This window comes from Centrocercus urophasianus, unplaced genomic scaffold, assembly GCF_019232065.1.
Source record: "Centrocercus urophasianus isolate 14NV4802_14NV808 unplaced genomic scaffold, USGS_Curo_1.0 seq_14, whole genome shotgun sequence".
NCBI classification, from domain to species: Eukaryota; Metazoa; Chordata; class Aves; order Galliformes; family Phasianidae; genus Centrocercus; species Centrocercus urophasianus.
In genome coordinates, this window is record NW_024884586.1 from 51124853 (window position 1) to 51146724 (window position 21872).

General features: G+C 54.6%; 1 protein-coding gene across 1 annotated transcript in view; it reads right to left on the reverse strand.

The window, feature by feature from the left end:
* Positions 1-365: 365 nt before the first annotated feature.
* The window catches only part of TRIM9 (tripartite motif containing 9), a 32950-nt gene continuing 11443 nt past the window's right edge, over positions 366-21872 (reverse strand). Inside the window, 10 exon segments of the mRNA XM_042814861.1 lie at positions 366-1836; positions 2823-2985; positions 3592-3895; positions 6792-6980; positions 10137-10275; positions 11720-11865; positions 13016-13169; positions 13859-13969; positions 18369-18491; positions 18854-18949. Of these exon segments, the coding sequence (XP_042670795.1) occupies positions 1774-1836; positions 2823-2985; positions 3592-3895; positions 6792-6980; positions 10137-10275; positions 11720-11865; positions 13016-13169; positions 13859-13969; positions 18369-18491; positions 18854-18949 (1488 nt within the window). The 3' untranslated portion in view covers positions 366-1773.

Sequence of the window (21872 nt, forward strand, 5' to 3'; positions counted from 1 at the left end):
CCTTGAGGTCCCTTCCAACCCGGGCCATTTTTCATTCTGTGATTCCATACATCCCAGCCTGGATGGCAGTGACCTTCCTGAAATCACTCCTGAATGTGCTCAGAAATAACCCACACTTATGAGCGTCCTTGGAGAGGAGAAGGGTTGGAAAATGGCACTTTGGGACAGCAGCTGAGCCCTTGGATCTGGGAGCTGTGCACAGCCCATCTAAGAGCCAGCACTGTGTCATTTCAGACCCGATCACAACGATTCCACGATTCTATTCACAGCCAATGCCCAACCCTGAGGATGAGGATGCTGCAGGGGCTGCGGTGGTGCAGAGATGCTCAGGGAAGCCGAGTTTTAATCTGATAAAAGTCCTTTATTAGAACAGCAACCGTGACACTCGTCAGGAGCAGAGCAGCTGCAGGCAGCTATCATCGCGGGACAGTGGGGACGACACCGCACGACCATGAGGAGCCTAATAAGCACCATGAACATCCTAAAGAAGGGGGGGAAGGGCTGAGGAAGGCACCCCGTGACCCGGCCACGGAGCCCATGGGGCAATCACCGCAGAGCCGCTCGGCGTTGTCCCGCAACACAGCTCTCCTACAGCGGAGGAACTCGTCGGTGTGAATGAACAAGATAGCACCCAGTCAATAAATTAGGTGAGTTTTGTACTAGAGCAACGCGGGGACGGAGGGGATAAGGGGGTGATAGGGAGGGGGTGACCTATATACAGTTGTTCTGCCGGGTCTGAGCCGCAGCTTTCTGATGGCACGGGCAGCGCCGCCGCTGCAAGGGCGAAGGACCGTAAAGCAAAGCGTGGGGATGAGCGCATGCATGGCCCTTGGGTAGCAGTGTGTGTGGGCAGCAGGCATGGTGCTGCTCAGAGCCTGAATCGCCCCTGGGGCACGGCCACGGGGCAGGCATGGCAGGGGACACGGCTTCCTGAGTGCAGGTCGACTCTCCGTGCTCCCCATCCCCGGGCTCCCCTTCAGAACCTCTTTGCTGAGTGAGTTTTCCTGCCAAGGGAAGGATGCTATCGGGCAGTATTTAAGGCTCTACAAAAATAAATGCTCGCCTCCAAGGAGCAGCACGGCGTATGGCTGTGGTGCTGGTTTGTGGGGAGCCGGGTGCTGGGTTTGCCCCAAATCCTGCCCCTGCTGTGCCCAGCCTTGGGGGCACAGTGGTGGGAAAGGTTTTGCTCTCCGCTCTGCTGGCGCTGACCCCAGCAACGATGCAGCTCTGCTCCAGCAGGTGGCTGTGGTTTAACCCCAGCCACGGAGCATCGCCCCGGGGTGCTGCTGCCTTCACTGGGAGCTGCAACACCCCAACAGCAGTGGGGGTGCCTCTGGGGCTGCTGCAGCACATGGGGCATCCCTCCATGGGGACCGGCAGCAATCCAGGGCTGACCCCGGTGTGTGGCAGGGAGGTGCTCTGCAAGAAAGGCCACGGGGAAAGAAACATCCTGCGAAGGAACGGGGCTGGAGGGGGCGAAAGCTTTCTGGGGGGTCCCTCCCACAGCCTGGCCAGCTGCAGCAGGATGCAGGATGGGAAGCTCTCATCACAACTCCAGGCCCCAACTCAAAGGAGTGAAACCGAACCTAAAAGCGGACACAGGGACATCTCGGGCTACCTAGGTACTTCATCAGCCAAAAAGAGCTAAACAGCGAAGCGTACACACACAGGACAGCGCTGGTGGGTGGAGAATGAAGACTGCCAAAGCTGGGTTCCTCCTTCCCTTCTGGCTGCCCCCAGTGCCGGCGCTCGCAGCTCCGTGCTGCCTCATCCTCACTGCATGGCCGAGCGCGAGGCGTAGAACTCAGGGACCGGCAGCCCCGTGTGCAGCGTCACCTGCAAGGAGACGGGGTGAGGGTGAAGGATGCTGGGGGTGATGCTCACTGCTTGGGGCCGTCCCAGGTGAGGGGCTGTGTCCTGAGCACACACACAGGTGTGCAGAGCTGCTGTGCGGGGTAATTCAGCTCCCCCCTCCCCCCTAAATGCTTTGATTTGGAAGGAAAGCGCAATTCCTTGTTGAGAAGGCATTTTCCCCTTCAGGTATGGATTTATAGAAAACTTTGTCTGTGATACAATTACCTCCATCCTGATTGGAGTCGTTGTAATTACTCACGTGCCTCTGAAGGAGGATAATGAAGAGCTTGGGGTTTATTAGCAGCCTTTAATCAGCATTCCAGGCTGGATGTGGCTCTGGGCAGCCTGGTCTGCTGGTTGGCGACCCCTGCACATAGCAGGGGGTTGAAACTAAATAAGCATTGTGCTCCTTTTCAACCCAGGCCATTCTTTGATTCTATGATTCTATGATCCCCTGGGATGTCCTTAATGCCGAAGGATTTCAAACTCTCCCTTGCACACTGAGCTGCCAGAAGGGCTCTAGAAATGTGCCTGTCTCTTGTGGCAGTGCGAAGGAGTGTGGTAAGAACTAAACCCACTGTGGAGAAGGACATTTGTACCACACCAATAGGCATCTCCTAAGAGCAGTGCAGACAGATGGGCTCGTGCAGTGCTGGAGGAGCAAGCAGTGACCACAGGGATGTGCCACAGCCACGCTGGGGGAACGTGGAGACTCACTGGGGTGGATGAGAGCAGGGATGAGATTGGTGATAAGGGGAAATGAAAGATGAAAATACCAGAGAGGCCCAGGAAGCCACCACTTGGTGATGTTCAGGATAGCAGAGAGCTTGGGAGAGAGGGAGAAAAGAGGAGTTTGAAAATCCCCAGAGGAAAACAGGCTTTAAGTGATGCCCTTCTCCCTGGTATTGCTCTCGTTTAGGACCTGGAGAGATGGAGGAGCTGGTGAGGCTCCTGCAGGGAGCACTTACCTGCACGTTCCTGTTGAGGCTGACTGCTGGGAAGAACAGGCCCTCCAAGTTCTCAAAGGCGACGGGGCCCTGCTGGTCCTCGTTGATGGAGAACGTCAAGGTCCTCCTGGTCAAATCCAGCAGCACTCCCACCGTGGCACCTTTTGTTATCCCACCTTCAGTCCTGTGGGAGCAAAGAGAAAGTCACAGCATCTCCGTGGCATCGTGTCCCTCGTGCTCCTGGCACAGGGATAAATGAATCACAGAGCACTTGGGCTGGAAGGAGTCTTCAAACCCACCCAGTTCCAAGCCCCTGTCATAGAATCACAGCATGGTTGGGTTGGAAGAGACCCCAAAGCCCACCCAGTTCCAACCACTGGCTCGGGACATCCAGGCCCCCATCCGTGGCCTTGGGCACCTCCAGGGATGGGGCACCCACAGCTCTGGGCAGTGCCAGGGCCACAGTGCTCTCATGAAGAATTTCCTCCTGCCATCTGACCTAAATCTCTCCTCTTTTATTCTGAGACTGTTCCCCCTTGTGCTATCTACCAGTTTAAATGCAACCACGTACTTTCTTGCAGCAGGAACTACAAGGCTTTGGGTACTAATGGAAGAGCCAGCGTAGGGAAGAAGTGGCTGTAGCAATGAGCCAGTGCAGCAGGGGCTGTTTTCTGCTTTGGGCAAGGGCACACATCCTCCCATAAAGGTGACCAGCAGCCAATTCAGCCCTCCTGAGGGCAGACAAGCCATGGTCTTGCAATGGAGCAGCGCCCAGGTGCAGATTGCATACCTGTTGGTGTGAGAGTTGTTGTGCATGAACCAGCTGCGGTTGTTGTCCACATACATGGCCCAAGCTTTGTCATCCTTGCCCAGCATGGCATCCTTCAGGACGTCGATGCGCGCCACGCCGAAGGCCGGGTCCGGGTGGTTGTCGTAGCGATCGATGGACAACTCCCAGTAGTGCAGCCCTTTGGAAAAGCCCGTTTTCCCCAGCACAACCCTGTCATCGTAGCTGTTGCAGGTGACAGTCAGGTTGTCGTTAGAAAAGATGATGTCAGCGTGTGCAGAGGCAGGATCGAAAGAAAACCAAGCTACTGGAATAAATGAAGAGCAAAGGGTTAGGCCAATGGGAACCTCACCTCCCATACTGAGCCGTGGGGACTGGACAGACAGTGCATGCTCCATGCAGGGCTGACAGCCAGGGAGGGCTGGGCTGCTGGAATACACGGTGGGTTGAGGCTTTTTGGCTGGGACCAAAGAGCTGAGCTCTGTTCTGCTGCTCCTCGGGTCCCTGCCTGTCTGCAGCTCAGGATTACGACCATCTCCTAAAGCCTGGCACTAGCAGAACACGTGCCATCCTGGCCAGCTGCTGGCTAACACAGGGGGAGATGCTCACTCTTCTGTGCAGGGTCAGGCTTGGGGTGGGAAGACTAATCTGAGAATGAGCAGGTAAACCACACGTGTACCTTGGAAAGCTGGCAGCTCTGGCAACCCAAAGCACATCCAAAGGTTTGCATTTATGGGAACGCTTCTCCACATCCCGACAGAGCAACCAGCCATGCAGGAAACAAGAGCTAGCCCATGGGAATGCTGAAAGATGCCCCAAAACCTCCACGCCTGGTTATAAGCACAGACTCGGTCGCTGGCAGTCCGACAGACACAGCAGTGCTCAACAAGACAGAGGCACAGGGTTGCACAAACCACCACCCTGCCTTCACAGCTGGTTTTTCTCCAGCGGTCACTGGACCGAGGGCTGACACATCCACCAACGCTCTCCCACCCGAAGGAGGAAAACCCAGCTTTAAAGATGGAACGCTCTGGTGAGATTTATTCCTCTGCCCATTGGATGGTGTCACAGGACAGCTCGCATGCACACGGGTGCCCCACTGCTGCAGCCCGACAGAAGCGATTCCGTACCTGCCACCATTTTTTTAATGTCAACTGTGGTCATTCCCAAGGAGAGGCATGCGGGAAAGAAAACAGCGCGTAAAGTTGGCATTCGGTCAAAGAAGGAACCAGAAACAATTTCTGCTTGCCTGCTTCTCTGGCTTTCAGCATTGTGAGTACACTGAAATGCAGGGAGGGAATGTGGGGTGTGGGTTGGAGGGCATGGAGAGTGCTCCAGGGACTCCTTCCCCCATCCCATCCCATTAGGATGGGCCCTTCAGAGGACTTCTTCCCCCTTTCCATTAGGATGGGCCCTTCAGAAGCCTCTTTCCCCCATCCCATCCCATTAGGAGGGCCCTTCAGAGGACTCCTTCCCTATCCCATCCCAGTAGGATGGGACCTGCGGGTGACTTCCTCCTCCATCCCATCCAACCCCATAAAGATGGGCCCTCCAGAGGACTCCTTCCCCCATCCCATGCCATTAGGATGGCTTTGCAGGCTGTGAGTGCCACTTGTCCTGGAGAAGGCGGTGTGAGCCTGATGGATGCATGTCTACCCCAGCACTGCAATTAGCTGCAGGAGGGTTAATCATCTACTTGTGGTCTGGCACATGCTCAACTATCCTGAATGAACAGGAATGCCTTGAGCAGAAGGCTGGGTTTTTAATCAGAGGCCACTGGCACAGTGCTGACTTCAGGTTTCTCTTCACAGGGGGAAAACTTAAAATGCCTTTACAGCATATGGTCTCTACCTTCAAATTTGCCTACTGCTATCTGGGAACGCCCTGCAAGGAGGGTGTGCATGAGAAATGCTGCTCACCCACCCAAGTTAACAATCAAACAAAAAAGATGACCCACATGGAGTAGGTGCCGGTTAATTGTAAGAGAGATACTTGCCTAATTGAGAGTAAGGCGTTCCTTGTGTCTCAAAATTGCATCCTACAAAGAGATACTGCATTTCACACATCACAGCTAAGAAAGAACAACTGGTCTCCTGAAAAGCACTGCTGAGGAGTTAGCCCCTCACGGAGCAGCCATGGGAGGCCTGATTCATTGAAAGCCAGAGAGCATGGAGGGGGCTCCAGCACAACCTGGGAGCATGGGTGACAACGGGGATCTCTGGGGTGGTTCCTGCCCTCGGAGCCCCAAAGGCTGCAGGCCTCCTGCTGGCTGCAAGCACCCCCTGAGCGCTGCCGTGCAGCCAGGCCAGACCCACGGGGCTCTCCCCACCTGCAGGGGTTGTTTTGCATTGCAGCAATGCAGTTCTGCAATGCAGAGAGGTGGGGACCACGGCCCAGCTTCGCCCCGTCCCAGTACCCCATCTCTCCACACATGATGCTCACAGCCACTGCAGGAGGTGTTGGTACAGTGGACACAAAGTCAGAAACGTCCGTAACGAGACAGTGGAAGGCATCAGTGCACAGCGGTATGATGAGAAGGAACATAAAAAGCACAAAGAAAAGAAAAGCTGCAAGGCCCCTGGTTATTCCAGCAACGGTCATGCTGCAGCATTCCTCATTCCAGGTTATGAGATGGAAAGAAAGCAATCGGGGACCCCCATTCTTCCTGGGCTTACAATGGAGGAAGCTGCAAATGGCTCTGTTGGGGCGGCGTAAACCCACCGGTGGAAGAATCGGGGCCCAGGATTCATTAGTGACAAAGGATGTGCAAAGATTGGTTAGAAAACAGCTCTGAGGTGCACTGCGCCTGCGCTCCTCGGGGACCTCAGGGACCACCTGGTTCCAGCCCACCTCCATAGGGGAAGCAAACAGTGGAAGTGCACCCAGGGGTTCCTCCCGGGGGGGGGGGTCTGCTTTGCCCCCGTCTCAGCACAGGATCGATGCCAACTAGAGATGAGGAATCTGCTCTGCTGAGGACAGCACTCCCGGCATCGCCCCACGCCTCGCACTGCTAAGGACAGATGGACACACTGCCACAGCTACACCGCCAAAATCCCCTCCGGGTCGCGCTGACGAACAGCACAGCTTCCCCCTGCCATCCGCATGTCATGGGAAAAACAAACAGAACGCAACAAAACAAAACAAAGACTTTGGAGATGCCCAGAAGCACAGACCAAGAGAAATGCCAGAGGTGCTGGGCTCACCGGCTGAGTTCAGGGACTGTAAGGAAGAATGCAAGCTCAGCTGGTGGGCCGAAGATCTTAGCTCAAAGTAGGATCTCCCCGGGAAGCTGGGTTGTAGATTAAGGGTGGAGGAGAAAGGACTCATTCTACGAAGCTGCAATCTTTCCAAAGGCACTGGAAAAGGGAGGGTCTGTTCTTCTGACTGCGTCTCTAAACGTGAGATCAATGCAAAGCGGAGATCAGACATCAGCTCTGCAGGGCCACGCGCTGCCCACACCCGGACCTCGGCTGCAGTGAGTGCATGTGGGCATGGGGAGCGGGGCAGGGCAGCGTGCACAGCATGGCCTGGCAGAGGAGTGAGATGCATCACTTGGCTTACAAGGTTTGTAATGCTGCAGAGGCGTTTCGCAGGGCCGGGCTGAGCTCTGTTGCCCTAAGGGCCATCAGGCACCCACCTGACTCAAAGGCTGCGCGGTTGGTGTGACCTCTGTATCTCTCTGCACCTGTGGAAGCACATCTGAGCCTCACAGTGAGATCTGAACTCGTGTGGTTCACAGAAAACAGCTTGGAGGGAAACTCTGCACCACTGCATCCCATTCCCTGCCGGCACCAATGGTCACCTCCTGCCACCTCCTCCCTGCCACCTTGGCAAGGGCTGCTCTATTGCTAAGACATAGAATCCACCATCCTCCACACACTGCAATCCCAGACACTGTCACCTCAGTCTTCCCACCTCGCTGTGAGTCCAAAGAGATAAAAGGAGGCATTTCTTTGCATGGTGGGGGCCAATTTCTGGGACCTGCTGCTGCGTGAGGCTACGGAAGCAAAGAGCATCAGTGGGTTCAGCAACAGCTTGGGTAACCCACTGCAAAACGTGTTCATACATGGAGCTCATGTTGAGGTCGGGATGCACCCTCTGATGTCTACCAAGAGCAAGAGGGCCGCTGTGGGCAGGCAGGCTCATGGCTCTCTTAATAGCACCTGATGTTCCTACGGCTCCTTGTAGTGCCTTTCCCTTGTGCTGTTCAGTCCTTTCCAAATGATGCTGCTTCAAAACTTGCTGCTGGAGGTCATTCTGTGGCTGGGATGGATGCCATGTCAGGTAGGGAAGGCATTACGCTGTGCCCCAGCTGAGGGACTGCTGCCATCTTTGGAGTCTATGGAGGAGGTTTTGGTTTCTTCTGTTGAGAAGCCAGGCACCCTGCAGGACATTCTGCTCCCCACAGCTCATCTGACTGCATGCAGAGGGCAGAAGCTACCTTCTGTATGTTTTGCATTCAGCTACCACAGCATAGTTGGGTTAGAGGGGACCTTAAAGACCATCTGCCGTGGGCTGGGTGCCCCCCAGCTCAGGCTGCCCAGGGCCCACCCATGGCCTCGGGCACCTCCAGGAATGGAGCACCCACAGCTCTGAGCCTTCTGAGGAGAGAATTTCCTTCTACCATCTAACCTACATTTCCTCTCTCTTAGTTTGAAGCCACTCCCCCCTTGTCCTATTGCTATCAGACAACGCAAGCAGTCAGACATTGCCTGCCAGGACCTGAAGATTTTCTCTATCAGCATCTAAGCAGAACATCTGATAAGGACTTACAACGGGACAGCTGTGCTCTGAGAAATGTCCTCCTCATGCAGAGCATGTCTCTTTTCTCCCTCCTTGCTCTCCCACTGGAGCTCTTTGCAGGGGAAAGCCAAACCCGAGAGCTATTTCAGTGCAAACAGCACTTAGAAACTGGGTGCTGCTTTACAGGCATAAAAGCCCAGATGGATGGTAATGACGTGCAAGGCAGCCCAGTCACCGCATCGCTCAGGGCCTGGAAGCTGCACACAGCTGCAATTTATGGCACTTTGAGTCCAAAAAGCTCTGACTGCCTCTGAAAGCAGCAAGCACTCTGGGTCCATTTACTTTTTCTGACCCTTTCTTTTGTGCAGAAACGCCGAAGGCCATCCAACACAAAGCCAGCTTTCATCTGAGGCACTGATGAGCATGTGTGTGTGCTCCTGAGCTGGGCACCAGCCCCAAGCACCACCCAGCCTGCTGGGACCACCAACAGCCGTTTTCTCTTCCAGCTTCCTCTGTATTCTAGAGCTCCTGCGATTGCCTACAGGCCAACTGCGGGATGCTGTGTCTCAAATGCAGCCTAAAAGAGGCACAAACCTGATGGAAAGCCAAAGCCCTGTTGCCTCCTGCAAAGCCCAGTGAAGCCAGGCAGCGATGCAAGTGATATTTGTTGACTTCAGGAGTCACCCCTGTGTGGGCTGCCAAGTGTTGTGCCATCCTCAGTCCTCCAGAGCAACGCCACAGCTTCCCTGCTGCTGCTGTCCAGCTTTGCAGATGCACACGCAGCTCTCGGATGGATGGGATTTGCTTTGGGATCCTCTTGGATGAGAAGGGCTCGTCACAGGTTTGCTCTCTGCTCCACCTCACTGTCAGACATTGTTCCATTCCTGGCCCATGCTTCACAGAAGCAGCAGCTTCCTGCTAGGGATGAGTGCAAGCAGCACATGGGAGTGCTCTGCATAGCCTTGCTCTGCTCCTACTCCACAACCCAGTTTGCAGCAGGAAACCCTTCTTCCTGCCTGCTCAAACCCACCACTGTGCTCTGCAGCAAGAAGAGGTTCACCCCCATCCCCAGCCCTGAGCTGTGTGCTTCCTTCTGTCCCCAGCTGCAGCTGGGTGTGCTGGTGGGACTGAGCCTTTCCTGCCCAGCTGCAGCACTGCTGCCTGCTCCCCTACAGCCTTAACCCTGTGACCTGCATGTTAGAAGCAAGCCCATTTTCCATGAGGGATTAAGCACCTGCTGTGATAAATGCACTTAAAGTCAAGCGAGGAGCCTCCCCTGCAACCTGCAAGAGTGTTTGATATTCAGAACTGCTCTGCTGGTGCTCTCTGTGGGGTCTGCAAGGACATTCATGTAGCTGCACAGTCCCTGCCCTCCCAGGGGCTTAAGGGCACACTGTATGGCAACGTCACTCTGCAGCCCTGCTCAGCCCTTAGTGCCTGAGGAGCAGTGCTCAGTGTCTTGATTTAAACCAAGTCAGTGCAGCCATGAGTTTCCCTTGGGCGTAACACAAACCCAAAGCTCACAACACCTCCCTTCGGGACACTTTCCACGACTCCTCTCCAGATGACACCTTCTACAAAGGAAAGGGGATGAGAGAGCATTGCGGGCGCCGCTCGAGGCTCCTGACACAGCCCTTCCTCCTCCCCTCAGTGCTGTCTCCTTGCCATGGCTGCTCAGACACCAGAGACCCAGCGAGCGTGGAATTCCCAGTATGGCAGTGCCAAGCCTGTGGTGGTGATGTGCCCCACGTGTGTGTATGAGCAGCAGCCGGGCGCACAGGGCTGGGGCTGTGGCCGTGCCTTACCCTCGGATGTCTGCAGCACCAGGGTCTTGCTGTAGGGGCTGACTCCTGTTTTGTTGAAGGCTTTGACACGGGCGCTGTAAGTGCTGTTGAAGTGAAGCCCGTCCACTGTGCACATGGTTTCCTTGCCCACATACACCTCCTGCAGAGCAAGCACAGCTGGGGATTAGTTAGCAGGGGTGGCAGTGCCCGGAGCATCCAACCCCAGGGGTGGGAGCAGCCCACCTGCTCCTGTTACTCCATGCTGCATGGGGCAGCTTTATGGGCATGCAAATTGCTAAAGCCAAGCTGAGAGACTCTGTGCTTTGTTCCTTGACACTAATGTACAATTTCTACAGGGAAAAGACACACTATTCACGTTGGACCAACTTGTAAAGCACCAGTCCTAGCTAAGCTTCCACTGAATCCCAGAGGAAACCTGCCAGAGAGATGAATTAACACAGAGAGCCTAGGACACAGAAAAATCCTTGCAGAAAACAATTTTGCATGCTCCTGGATGGCAGGATCAAAGCGTTCCTTGAAAGAAAACAAAGTGATTTCGCCCATGTGGTGCTGACTCACCATCGTGTCATGCTTCTGCTCCTGTTCAAAGCAACAGGGCTGTGTAAGCTGACAGCAAACATGTCTACAGGCTACTGAAACACCTGGCTCACAAAGCACTGACTTGTAATTAGCAGATCCCACAGCTGAGCTCCATTTTTCATGGTGTGGATGGAGGCTCTGCTTGGGGAGCACACCTGCATGGGGAAGCTCTGCTGCCCTGCTCTCACTCCAGACCTTCCTGTGATGCTGTTTGAAGAGGCAGTACTTGAAGCTGAGCCCTGCTTTCCCAGGTGTGTGTCTGTCCCCAAGGCTCATAGGACAGCCTGCAGGCTCCCTGTCATAGAATCACAGAATCGTAGAACAGCCTGGGTTGCACAGGAGCACAGTGCTCATCCAGCTCCAACCCCTGCTGTGTGCAGGTCGCCAACCAGCAGCCCAGGCTGCCCAGAGCCACATCCAGCCTGGCCTTGAATGCCTGCAGGGATGGGGCATCCACAGCCTCCTTGGGCAACCTGTGCCAGTGCCTCACCACCCTCTAGGTGAGGGTTCCTGCCCTGACTTTGCTCTGGCTCCTGCCCAGCTGAGTTTCTCAGGGATGTACTGAGAAATGATGATGGGCAGTCACAGTGACTGGGTGATTATCAGCGTGTCGGATCAGAGCAAAATCATATTTTAATTGTGTAATTACAGCAATTTAAAAGCCTTCAGGCCTTGAACACCTCTGCTTGCTGGCAGCTGGCAAGCTGGGAGACTTTCAGGGCAATTAGCATACCTTGCAGGAAATATTCAGCAACCTAAAAAAGACAGAGCTACAAACTGGTCTTTCACATTTGCAAGTCATATTGGTCACTGGAAAGGTATTTCTACACCTTCAAATAACCCCAGCCCCCAGAAAACCCCTGTGGCTTGTCTGCACCACTGGTTTCCTTGGGCAAGTCTCACGTTTGCAGGGCAGGAGAGTGCCTGCAAGGACCTGGGGAGCTTGCTGGTTGCTTTATGGCCGTGCTGTGCCATAGGGCTGGCTCTGTGCCCCCAGCACTTACCCTGAACTGCCCTCCATTGCCATCATCGAGCTCCAGGATGTAGCCTTCCACCTGCACCGTCGACAAGGGGGGCTGCTTCCAGGACAGCGTGGCACTGTTGTTGTGGGTGCAGCACTCCTCCAGCTGCAGGATTGGGGGGGCCGGCACTGGGGAGGAAACTAAACACAAATTAGGGTGACCTTGACTGCTAGCACCACTGGGGAGGAGTGGGGCAGAGCCGTGCATGTGCAGCTGGAGGATGGAGGATGCACCCACTGCCCCAGGGCCAAGGCAGCTCTGCAAAAGTGATGCCAGAGCCATAAATACCAGCAACTGCCGGGCTTTGCAGAATAGATTGGATTTCTCTTTACATGGGAGGATATGGCACGAATTGAAGGACTCTGCAAAGAAGAGATGAGCATTGCCCAGTGATGCTATTTCAGGGAATGATGGCTCTCAATCTGCCAAAAAAAGGCTCAGGGTCCTCCCACGGTGTCCCACGCAGAGCCTTCCCAAATCTGAACCACTCATACTCCATGCTCTTCCCTCAAAATTGATTGGGGCCAGTGGGAGAGAAGAGGTGGAGAACCCAGACAAGACGTGGAGAGGCCACAGATGTTTGGGAGACAGCAAAGGTTCCCCATTCACCACATCCTGCTGTGACTCCTCCATGCCTTGGGCTGGACCTGTAGCAGAGTGCAGCGAGGCCTTCTGGCACAGCCATGGCAGCAGCAGCCATGCTGGTAGTGCCAGCAGGATTGAGGGATGCCCCTTGAGAAAAATAGCTTCTACTCATGCTTAAAAGCAGAATTTCATCCATCTCACTGCGTGGAGCTGAGCCAAAGATCTCCTGTAGTGTCTGACCCACAGCGATCCCAACACCTGGGGACAAAAGGAGTGCTGCCACTGCTGCCAGGGCCACCCAGATGGAAAACAGGAGCTGGCTGTCTTAAATGAGTATCAAAGGCCCTCTCTTGGAAGGTCTCATCACACTGCACATGTGCACCTGCACGGTGCAAAGCTGGCCCCAGTCCTGCTCTGTCTGTGGGTGCTGCAGTGGGACACAGCTGTCACAGGACTGTCCTCTGCTCCCAAAAAGAGCCCTAAAACTCACAATGGGGAGTGAGGGGACAGCCATTATCTGCACTTTACCATTGAGAAACAGAAGCAAGTTTGACCCAGAGGCCTGGTGAAGCCAGGCTGAGCCCCAACCTTCCAAACTCTGTTTGTTGGTAGGGATGGGAACCTCTTCTCTGCTGCCCCTCACCTGTGCTGAGTCGCACAGAAGCACCCAGCACAGCAGAGGAATAACCTTACCTTTCATCTGCACGAAGTCGAGCTGATGGATGGACTGCAGGAGGGGGCCGTTGTCAAGGTTCAGGTCAAAGTCCGTGGTCATGCGGGGTGTGAGCGTCCCTTTTCCCCACTGGTCCTCTGTTAAGTGCACTCTTCTGATGAGAGCGTCGGAGATCTGGTGGCAGGGAGCAGCCTCAGCTAACGAGGGCAACGTGGGCATGCTGAGCCTCATCCCCACCCCACTGTTCCCCTTCCCTGTGCCTTCCAGGCTGCCACCTCTGGCCCCGACTGCTGGAGTTTTTTTGGTGGTCATTCCTGCCCAGGTGCACGGCCCTATGACTGCCCTCACTGGATTCCCCTCCACCCAACTCTGGGAGAGCTCTGGGGAGACCTCATGGTGGCCTTCCAGTACTTGAAGGGAGTGGATAAACAGGAGAATGGCTGTTTGTGAGGGTGGGTGGTGATGGGACAAGGGGAATGGTTTTAAAGTGAGACAGGGGAGGTTTAGGTTGGATATGAGGAGGAAGTTTTTCAGCCAGAGGGTGGTGAGGCACTGGCACAGGTTGCCCAAGGAGGCTGTGGATGCCCCATCCCTGCAGGCATTCAAAGCCAGGCTGGATGTGGCTCTGGGCAGCCTGGGCTGCTGGTTGGCGACCTGCACACAGCAGGGCTTGGAGCTGGATGAGCACTGTGCTCCTGTGCAACCCAGGCCATTCTATGGCTCTACAATGAGGGTCTGGCCCTTGCTTTTAGGGCTGGCAAAGCCGGAGACACCACCCTCACTGCATCTCCTCTGACTGTGCTGCACCCCAGGGCTCTGGCTGTGCAATGCCTTCCCACTGCTCCCGGGAGCTGAGCCCTGACCTGCAGGAAGCCGCTGGGGTCGTTCTCCTTGATGACCTCCAGGCAGTACTCCATCAGCCCCGTGGTCTGCCGCAGCTTCACCGTGCAGTGAGAAATCTGGTCTCTCACCACCTGCAATGACACGAGGAGAGCAGCGTTGGCACATGGATGTGATCAATAGCAAGGGGGACAAAGCCTCCAGGGAACACACAGGACAGCTCACTGACTCCATCCTCCATCTGCCCTCCCATCCTCAGTGCAGCTGGGCTGCTGTGCTGGAGCCAGGAGCGATACCTGGCAGTCTGGTATCTTCAGGAGGAATGAACACATCACAGCCCCATCTTCAACACAGTGATAGCAATAAAATAAGCCGTGCTGAGTGCTTCCTCTGCGAGCTATGCAAAGGGATGGAGGTGAACCTGGGCACGTGCCAGCCTCCTGCAGCCAGCAAACCTGGGCTGCAGAACGGGGCAACAGCTCCTGCAGGGCAATCGATCAGATCACGTGTTGCTTAATTATAATTTAATCACCTCTGCTTAATCACCTAGCAGGAAGAAACGAATCAACGGCTCTGCAGCTTGCGGCAATGTATCTGTTTCTGTGAGGCAGTGGGAAATGCTGGCTCTCGGTTTGGGGGGGATTTGCTGTTTGCTGGGGCCGCGTCAGCATCATTAGCAGCAGCATCAGCAGCACATACCGTGTGCCGAGCTGCAGAGACAGCAGGGGGAGCTCCCACCTCGTCCTCCATCCCAAAAAGCGAAGGGTGTTGGAGGATTTTCCTGACCAAGAGGGTTGGACGCCGCGTTTCCCAGCTGCAAGACGTGCTGTGTATCCCCAGCACATCCCCGGTACAGATAACCAATCCAAAGATGGGACTGGGAAAACAATCTTCTTATCTTCTTTGCAGCTTAAATCTCCATCGGGTTGGGGCAGCATAATGAATTTGTAGCCCCCTCCTTACCCCAAAGGATGCTTTTGAAGCATTACCAGCAGAATGGCCATCTGTCAGCAGCAGCCCTACGTATGCTGCCCTGGCTGCACAGTCAGCCCCAGCAGGCTCCTCCCATCCAAGTAAGGCTGATTCCTGATGTCTGGTCCCTAACAGAGGTCTGGTTCCAACCAGGAGCAGCAGGGCGGTCTGTGCTTGCAGGGAATGAGCCAAACACCCCCTGCTCCCATCCCAGCAAAGCTCACAGCGCTGCTGACTGGAGAGAGGATGCTTAGGGACAGGCTGAGAGGTCACCATCAGGCTCACAACCCAGCCCAGGCTCCTTGCCATAGGGCACAATCAGCTCTGGCTGCACTGTGCATTGAGTTCCAGCAGCTTCAGAACATCCATCCCACCAGGGCTGCCCCTCAGCAGCATTCCTGCCCTTCTGGAGCTCTGTGATTCTGCTCAGGGATTGAGAACCTATTCAGCTGGAGAACTAGAGCATGAAACAGCAGATTAATTGCAGTGGTTCTCCTCTGCTGCTGTCCCCACTTGGTGGGGTATCTCAGCTCCTCATTACACCAAAATAATGGGGGTTTATGTTAAGAGCCAAAAGGAAAAACTGGAAGATCCTCTGACTTGTACAAGGGAACAAGGCAAGCAGCCATGCAGCTTTAGGAGGACTCTGAAGGCTTGCAGTGCTCACCAGACAGCCAGCAGCACCAACTGCATTGGCATTAGCATAGAATGGATGGTTTGCAAAGCTCTGCTGAAAGCACTGAATGGTGGCATCTTCTGGGAAAAGGCCTGTGGGACACAGAGCACCAGCTCAGCTGGCAAGGAGGTTGGGGCAGCTCCATACATTTCCCTTCTGGTTGCTTTTGTCACTTTTTTTCCCATTGCATGTCAACGGAGGCAACAGCCAGAACCTGGTTACTAATTGCAGCCTGCAGAAAGGACGTTTGCTGCGTGCTCACAGCAGCTCCTTACTACCTTAAAATAGGAAATTTATTTCCAGAGCTTTTCTCTCCTGCAAGATGACATTAACTATAATTTACATTTTAATATAGCTCCTAGAAGGCATCTGCACTCAGCTCTACCTGTCTTCCTCGTCTTCCCTCCTCTTTTTAGCCCTTGGCTGGATTTCTGCTTTTCAAGGCATGCAGCCTCATGCAAACCTTGGCTGGATGAGCCCTGCTGGGGGCTGCCATGCCATACGAAGGGTCACAGAGCAGCACTTCATCTCTGGAGATGCCAACATGTCCTGTGATACGGGCTGAAGCTCCAAGAGGTGTCTTATTTCCACCTGGGACAACCCTGTAGGAATGCATGTCCATACTCAGTGTTTGTGCCATAGGACATTTTCCTTTGGGAACACATCAGTCCTTTGGAAACCAAAGCCATCCATGAGAAGCAGAACACACAAGGTCTGCCCTGGGTATGGAGTTTAAAACCTGTCCCCACTGTTCCTCCAGATCCTATTTTTTAAAGCCTGGCTCTTACTATGAATCTAAGTTTAGGGGAGGTTTGGGAAAAGCAGGGAGACGTCCCTTCCAAGCTCATTCCTTGGCACAATCAGTGTTGGCCCATGGGCAGTCCTGGCCTGGTGCCTGTCTCCATGAAATGTGTGTCAAGCTAAAGTAGGTCAGTCCTGAAGCTGAACTGACCCCAACTGCTGGCATCCCATGGGACCAGCAGTACAGCAGAACGTACAGAAAGCCATGGGCTGAGCACACAGCACGGGGGCACTTGGAGGCAGCCCCTCCATGCACCACCAGGCAACCTGCATGCTGTCTTTTCTAACACCCTGCAGGGATGTCTGCTCCCTTTGCAATGCTTTCAGCCCCACAGAGCCTCCAAGCAAAAGCTGCAGGCTTTGTCATCGTCCCCTGCAGGCAGTGCCAGCCTTTGCAGCCTTGGTGACACCGGGGAGGTGCAGCTGCTCCAGGCACAATGCTTGCCCAGCTGGGGGCTGCAGGTGCTGTCTTTGTCTGGGGGCTCCTTGGAGGGGCAAAGGAAAAGCTGCTCCAGGCAGTGATGATCCAGGCAGCCTCCTCCCCTGGGTCACAGAGCATGGTGGGGACCCTGTTTGAGCAGGGAGAAAAGCAGGGAGGTGCCCAGCAGGCCTACACCTCCATGTATGAACACAGGCAAGACCCTCTCTGTCCCTGCCCCAGGACATGCATTGAGCTTGGGCTGTACGTCTCAGCCACTGAGGTTACATCTCACAGTGCAGGACTCAGCTGCCCTCAGGTGGGTCACAGCAGCAGCTTTTGTTCACTCCTAATTCACAGGAATTAGAAGGGAAAATTAATAATTTCAAGCAAAAAGTCTGACCAGTGCTGCACAGGCTGCAAAGCAGAAGGGAGCAGCTTCTGGGTTTTAAATAGCAGCCACTGTGATGCTGCTGACTCCATGGAGCCCTTCCTGCCACACAGCATCCCTTCCCACACAGCTCAGGGGGCTGCTAAACTCAGTACTCCAAGCAGGGAGACTTGAGGGCTGATTTAAGAGCCCAGCCTGAAGCCCAGGGGCTGGAAGTGCACTCACAGTGTGGCTGCTTCTGCCTAATGACAAAGGCCAGTCGGTAACAAGCGTGGATGAGGCAGGATGAATGTGTTGGGGACAGGCAATATGGGATGAGCAAGCCGTGGGAAGCAGATTTCTTCCCCTGGCCAAAATATGAAAGGCTTCTGTAGTTTGTGCTGAGCCAAGAAAATGTTTTATGCTTTAATTAACCATGCCCTGAAGGGCAAGAGTGAAAGAGAGCCCGCAGGCACAGGGGTCCTCTCTGTATCTACAGGCCAGCAACGTGGCACTGCCTATTTGGGCTGTGCTTGTTGTTGGACAGCAAGCCCTGATGCAGGGTTCAGCCCCACAAAGCTGCTATTGTCCAACTCCCAGGCTTGAATGGACCTATTTTGGACCCATGGGTTTTAATTGTGGATCAGAGTCTAATGCCCAACCTGCTGGGGGCTCTGGAGGGAGGCTGGGGAGAAGCAGCAGCGAGGAGAGAGTGTAGGACAGTGAACATGATGGAAATGCTTGAGAGGGAGAGCCTAAAGGAGGTGTGTGCAGAGCTCAGCCTGTTTTCAGCTGACCTCGATGCTCACACTGAGATGTGCAGCTCAGCTCCCTCTGTGCCAATGTTTCACTGCTGGGTGAAACAATCACCCTGAGGTGCTCATCAAGCAGAACAGAACACAGAGTGATTCCTGCTCCTGCCTGATGACAAAAGTGGCATCTCGCAGCCCCAGGTGCCCCAGCTCTTTGCAGCTCCTGCTGAAACCAGCAGAACTCACAGCACTGCATCCTGCAGGATCAGACCAGGAGCTCAGAAGCAACGTGGGACACAAACAAGGTCACCTAACAGCCTCTGGATACTGTACAGAGGGCTCTAACAACCCAATCACTTCTAATTGGTGCAGCAACAGAGTAATGCAGTGGGGACTACGTGGAGGCAGCAGCACTCTGCTCAGGACCCATCAGAGCAAGCTGAGCATGTGAGAAGCAGCTTTGCAGCAAGCCCAACAAACAGCAGTGCATCTCACCCCGCTCTGGTGGCAGCCCTGCAGGAAGCCCTCTGAGCCTGGGGCTCACCTTCAGCTTATGCTCGTGCTCCTTGTTGACACGGGACAGCAGCTGGGCTTTCCTTCTGTTGAGGGCATCGATGAGGGCGTCACATTGGGCCACCAGGCAGGCTTCAAACTCCACGCTGTTCTCCTGTGGGTCAGAGCAGAGCAAAGCATCACAGCATGACTTTCCTCCTGGGGTCTACTAGGGTTATCTTGATGTGTACAGCCACGGCAGCACACAAATCCATGCTGTTAGCATATGTACAGCCCTGGCTCGTAGCAAAGAGAGCAGCAGTGAGCATCCTTGGATTTGCCTGTGGCAAAGTGAGGTCTGCTCACCGCATCACTCAGACAGCTTTGGGAGGAGCAGTTTTGGGAAGGATCATATGAAAAGAGATAGCTGCTGACTGGGGGCCCCTTCGGAGAGGATCCCCCCAAAGCAAGCTGAGGAGATGGGGTGGAAGATCCCAGAGAGCAGCTCATCCCCCCAGCAAGGGCTGAGCACCGTACCTGGATTTGCTGCACCATGTTGCGGAGCTGCACCAGGAACTCTTTTGCCTCCTTGGCTCTGTCTGACAACCCATTCAAGGCCTGGGACAGCTGGCTCTGCAGGGGGAAGAAGAAGTAGCATCATTTCCATGTCCCAGACTCGCTGCAGGAGCTGGCATAAGTGTGGTGGGGATGGACTGGGGTCCCTGCACTGCCTTCCTGGGGCAGGAGATGTCCTGTTGCCCTGGGAGAAGGAAGGGAAGAGGAGGGGTAGCCATCATCAACACTCTCAGATTTAGGAAGATGCCTAACAGGGAAGTGTTTCCACTGTGCTCTGAATCCCATTGCATCCCTGCTGCTCATGGCAAGAGTCACCCAGCTGGGGACACGGAGCAGTTAGCCCATTAAACATTGTTAATTAATGCTAGATGACAACGGAGCGCGTGTGGGAAGGTGCACGGGGACTTGCAGGCATGCCTGAATGTATTCATTAAGGGCAGCTCTGTGGGCACAGTGACAACATGATTCATAGCTGTGGGGGACAGAAAAAAACTAAGCCCTTCTGGTTCTGTGTTATTCTAAGTCGGGGAGAAATTAAATGTCTGAGTGGGGGCCGTCAATCCTACAGGTGCCTTCCTGAAAGGCCACTGCCCTTGGAGCAAAGCCAAGCTCCACAGATGGGTTGGATCACCAGGCACACGAGGCAGTCGCAGGTTGGCCCTAAGAAAAGAAGGCAGCAGCTTGCATGGGTGTGAGCAGGGGGCAGGATGAGGACGAGGTGATGAAGGCTTGCAGCAAGGTGTGGGGGAATGGGCAGGTGGTGCTTGTGCATCTCTGCATGGAAACAGACTGACAGGGAAAAGCTCCAGGGATTCTTGTGGTTTCTCAGGGCTGGGAAGCCTGCTCTGGGACTGCTGTGCCTCAGCAGAACACGAAAGGTGATGGAGACCCAGTGTGCTCCAGTGTGCACTGCAACACTCATAGAATCAGGCTGGAAAAGTCCTCTGAGATCCCCAAGTCCCATCCCAGCCCACTCCACCCTGCCACTGCCCACGTCCCTCAGTGCCACATCCCCACAGCTCTGGAACACCTCCAGGCACGGTGACCCCACCACTGCTGGGCAGCTGTGCCACTGCAGCACTGCTCTTTGGAGAGCAATTTTCTCCCTATATCCAACCTCCAACATCCCCTGGTGTCCCCTGTGACCAGAGCAGCATCCCACCACAACCAGCATCAGTGGGAGAATGAATGAGTTTCAAATGAAGAAACATCCTATTCAGCACGGTCTTAAGAACAAGTGAATTTGTTCTCCCACATAGCTGGCCTGCTTTCCTGATGCTCTCGTTTCAAAGCAGCGAGAGGAGACCTCCGTAATTCACATTAGCATTAATGGCAGTTAAGCATTTAAATCTCTGTCCCTGGAGCACTTAGGAGAGAATCCATCCCTTTTCTGTGCTCACTAATAGCCCCCCTTCCCAGGCTTGGCTGACAAAGGGATTTCTGTTGGGCTTTGACTCCCTCCTGTCGGAAATCAGGGATGAGCACACAGGATCTGCCCGTAGTGAAGCCATGCTGGCTGTCTTGGATCACCTTCCCATCTCCCACAGCCTTAACACAGCCTCCATTGGCACATCCTCTGCTGGGACACGAGCTGTCACACATCATGTGTGACTCAATATGGGCAGTGGGGCACTCACAGAGGGGTGAGGGAGCTAGAAGAGCAGCACAGTGAGCCAAGGCAAGAAGAGATCTGCTCCCAGTGTTCTGCTCATACCCCCGAAAGGATGAGGAGCTGCCACAGATGCTGGAGCTGAAGTCATGTGCTTCATTCTTTTAATTAAGGCACAGGACCTACAGCCTTTGAATCCTGTGGCAAGCTTACTGTACGTGATGCCTGACTAATTAAAATGGGATGTTTAATTAAAATTTGCATTCGCTCAGAAAGTTGATGAAGCTAAACAGCTGCTAATTGGCTTTCTGCTCCAGCCACGGCATCCTGACCCTGGTGAGGAAGCAGGGCCAGGGGTGCAGCCCCCACTGCTGTGTGTCTGACCCAGCACACAGAGCTGGCTTTGTGAGCAAAGCTCCTGGGTGCAAAATGCAGGCAAGAAGCAACCCCCCGCCTCCTTCTTTGCAGTTATGGGGGGGATGCAGAGGAGGATGAGATGTGAATGTTAATGCTCAGCAGCCCCGTGGCAAGCCCCAAAGCCAGGCTGCTGCCTGCCAGCTGCTAAGGTTTGGATAAAGCCAATTATTTGTTGATAAAAGAACGGCAAAGCAGCTCTGGGTGCTGTAGTGCAGAGCAGAAATCAATTCTGGCAGACTGGGCTTCGATGCCTTATCAGCTCGTCGGGCTGTTTCTTATCCCCCTGCCAGCCCATACCTGCTCTGTTTGGCCCACCTACACTCAGCTGACTGCAAGCAGCAGCCAGGAGCCAAAGCCCAGAGCATCACTGTGTGCACAGATGGCCCCAGCCGCTGGCTTTGTTCAGGCAGACACTGGGGCAGTGTATTTCCTCAGCAGGCAGAAGGGATTCAAAAGCTCCAGCCTGGAAATAAGACAGGGAATATATTCTTTGCAAGCACAATGACCTCGCTGAAGCCCTTTCATTGCCTCCTGTACGGCTCCAGGGTGCCCTGCTCTGTGGAGCAGACGCACTGCTCTGCCTCACCGCGAGGAACACCGAGTCTCTTGCATTTTCCACTTAGACCCTGGTGATGCTGGCACTGCCTGGCAGCCCATCCATGCTAGCACAGTGACTCACCACAGCTGCTGCCCAGAGTCTGCCCATGGAAGGGACTGGGGTCAGTGTTCCGCTCAGCCCCGGGGCCAGGAGCCTCTCTGAAAGCAGGTTTCTCGTGTTTTGAAAACCACCTGCTGCCTCTTGGTTGCCAGCCCCTGGAATTGCACGTCAGCCAGCGCTGGGCACTCTGCTGGAAGTCAGACACTCCGGGTAAAAACAGCAATTATGATCTTTGCTTGGATTTTAATGCGCCTAAATGTTGTGCCAAAACCAGTGATGAGTAACCTGGGCCTGCA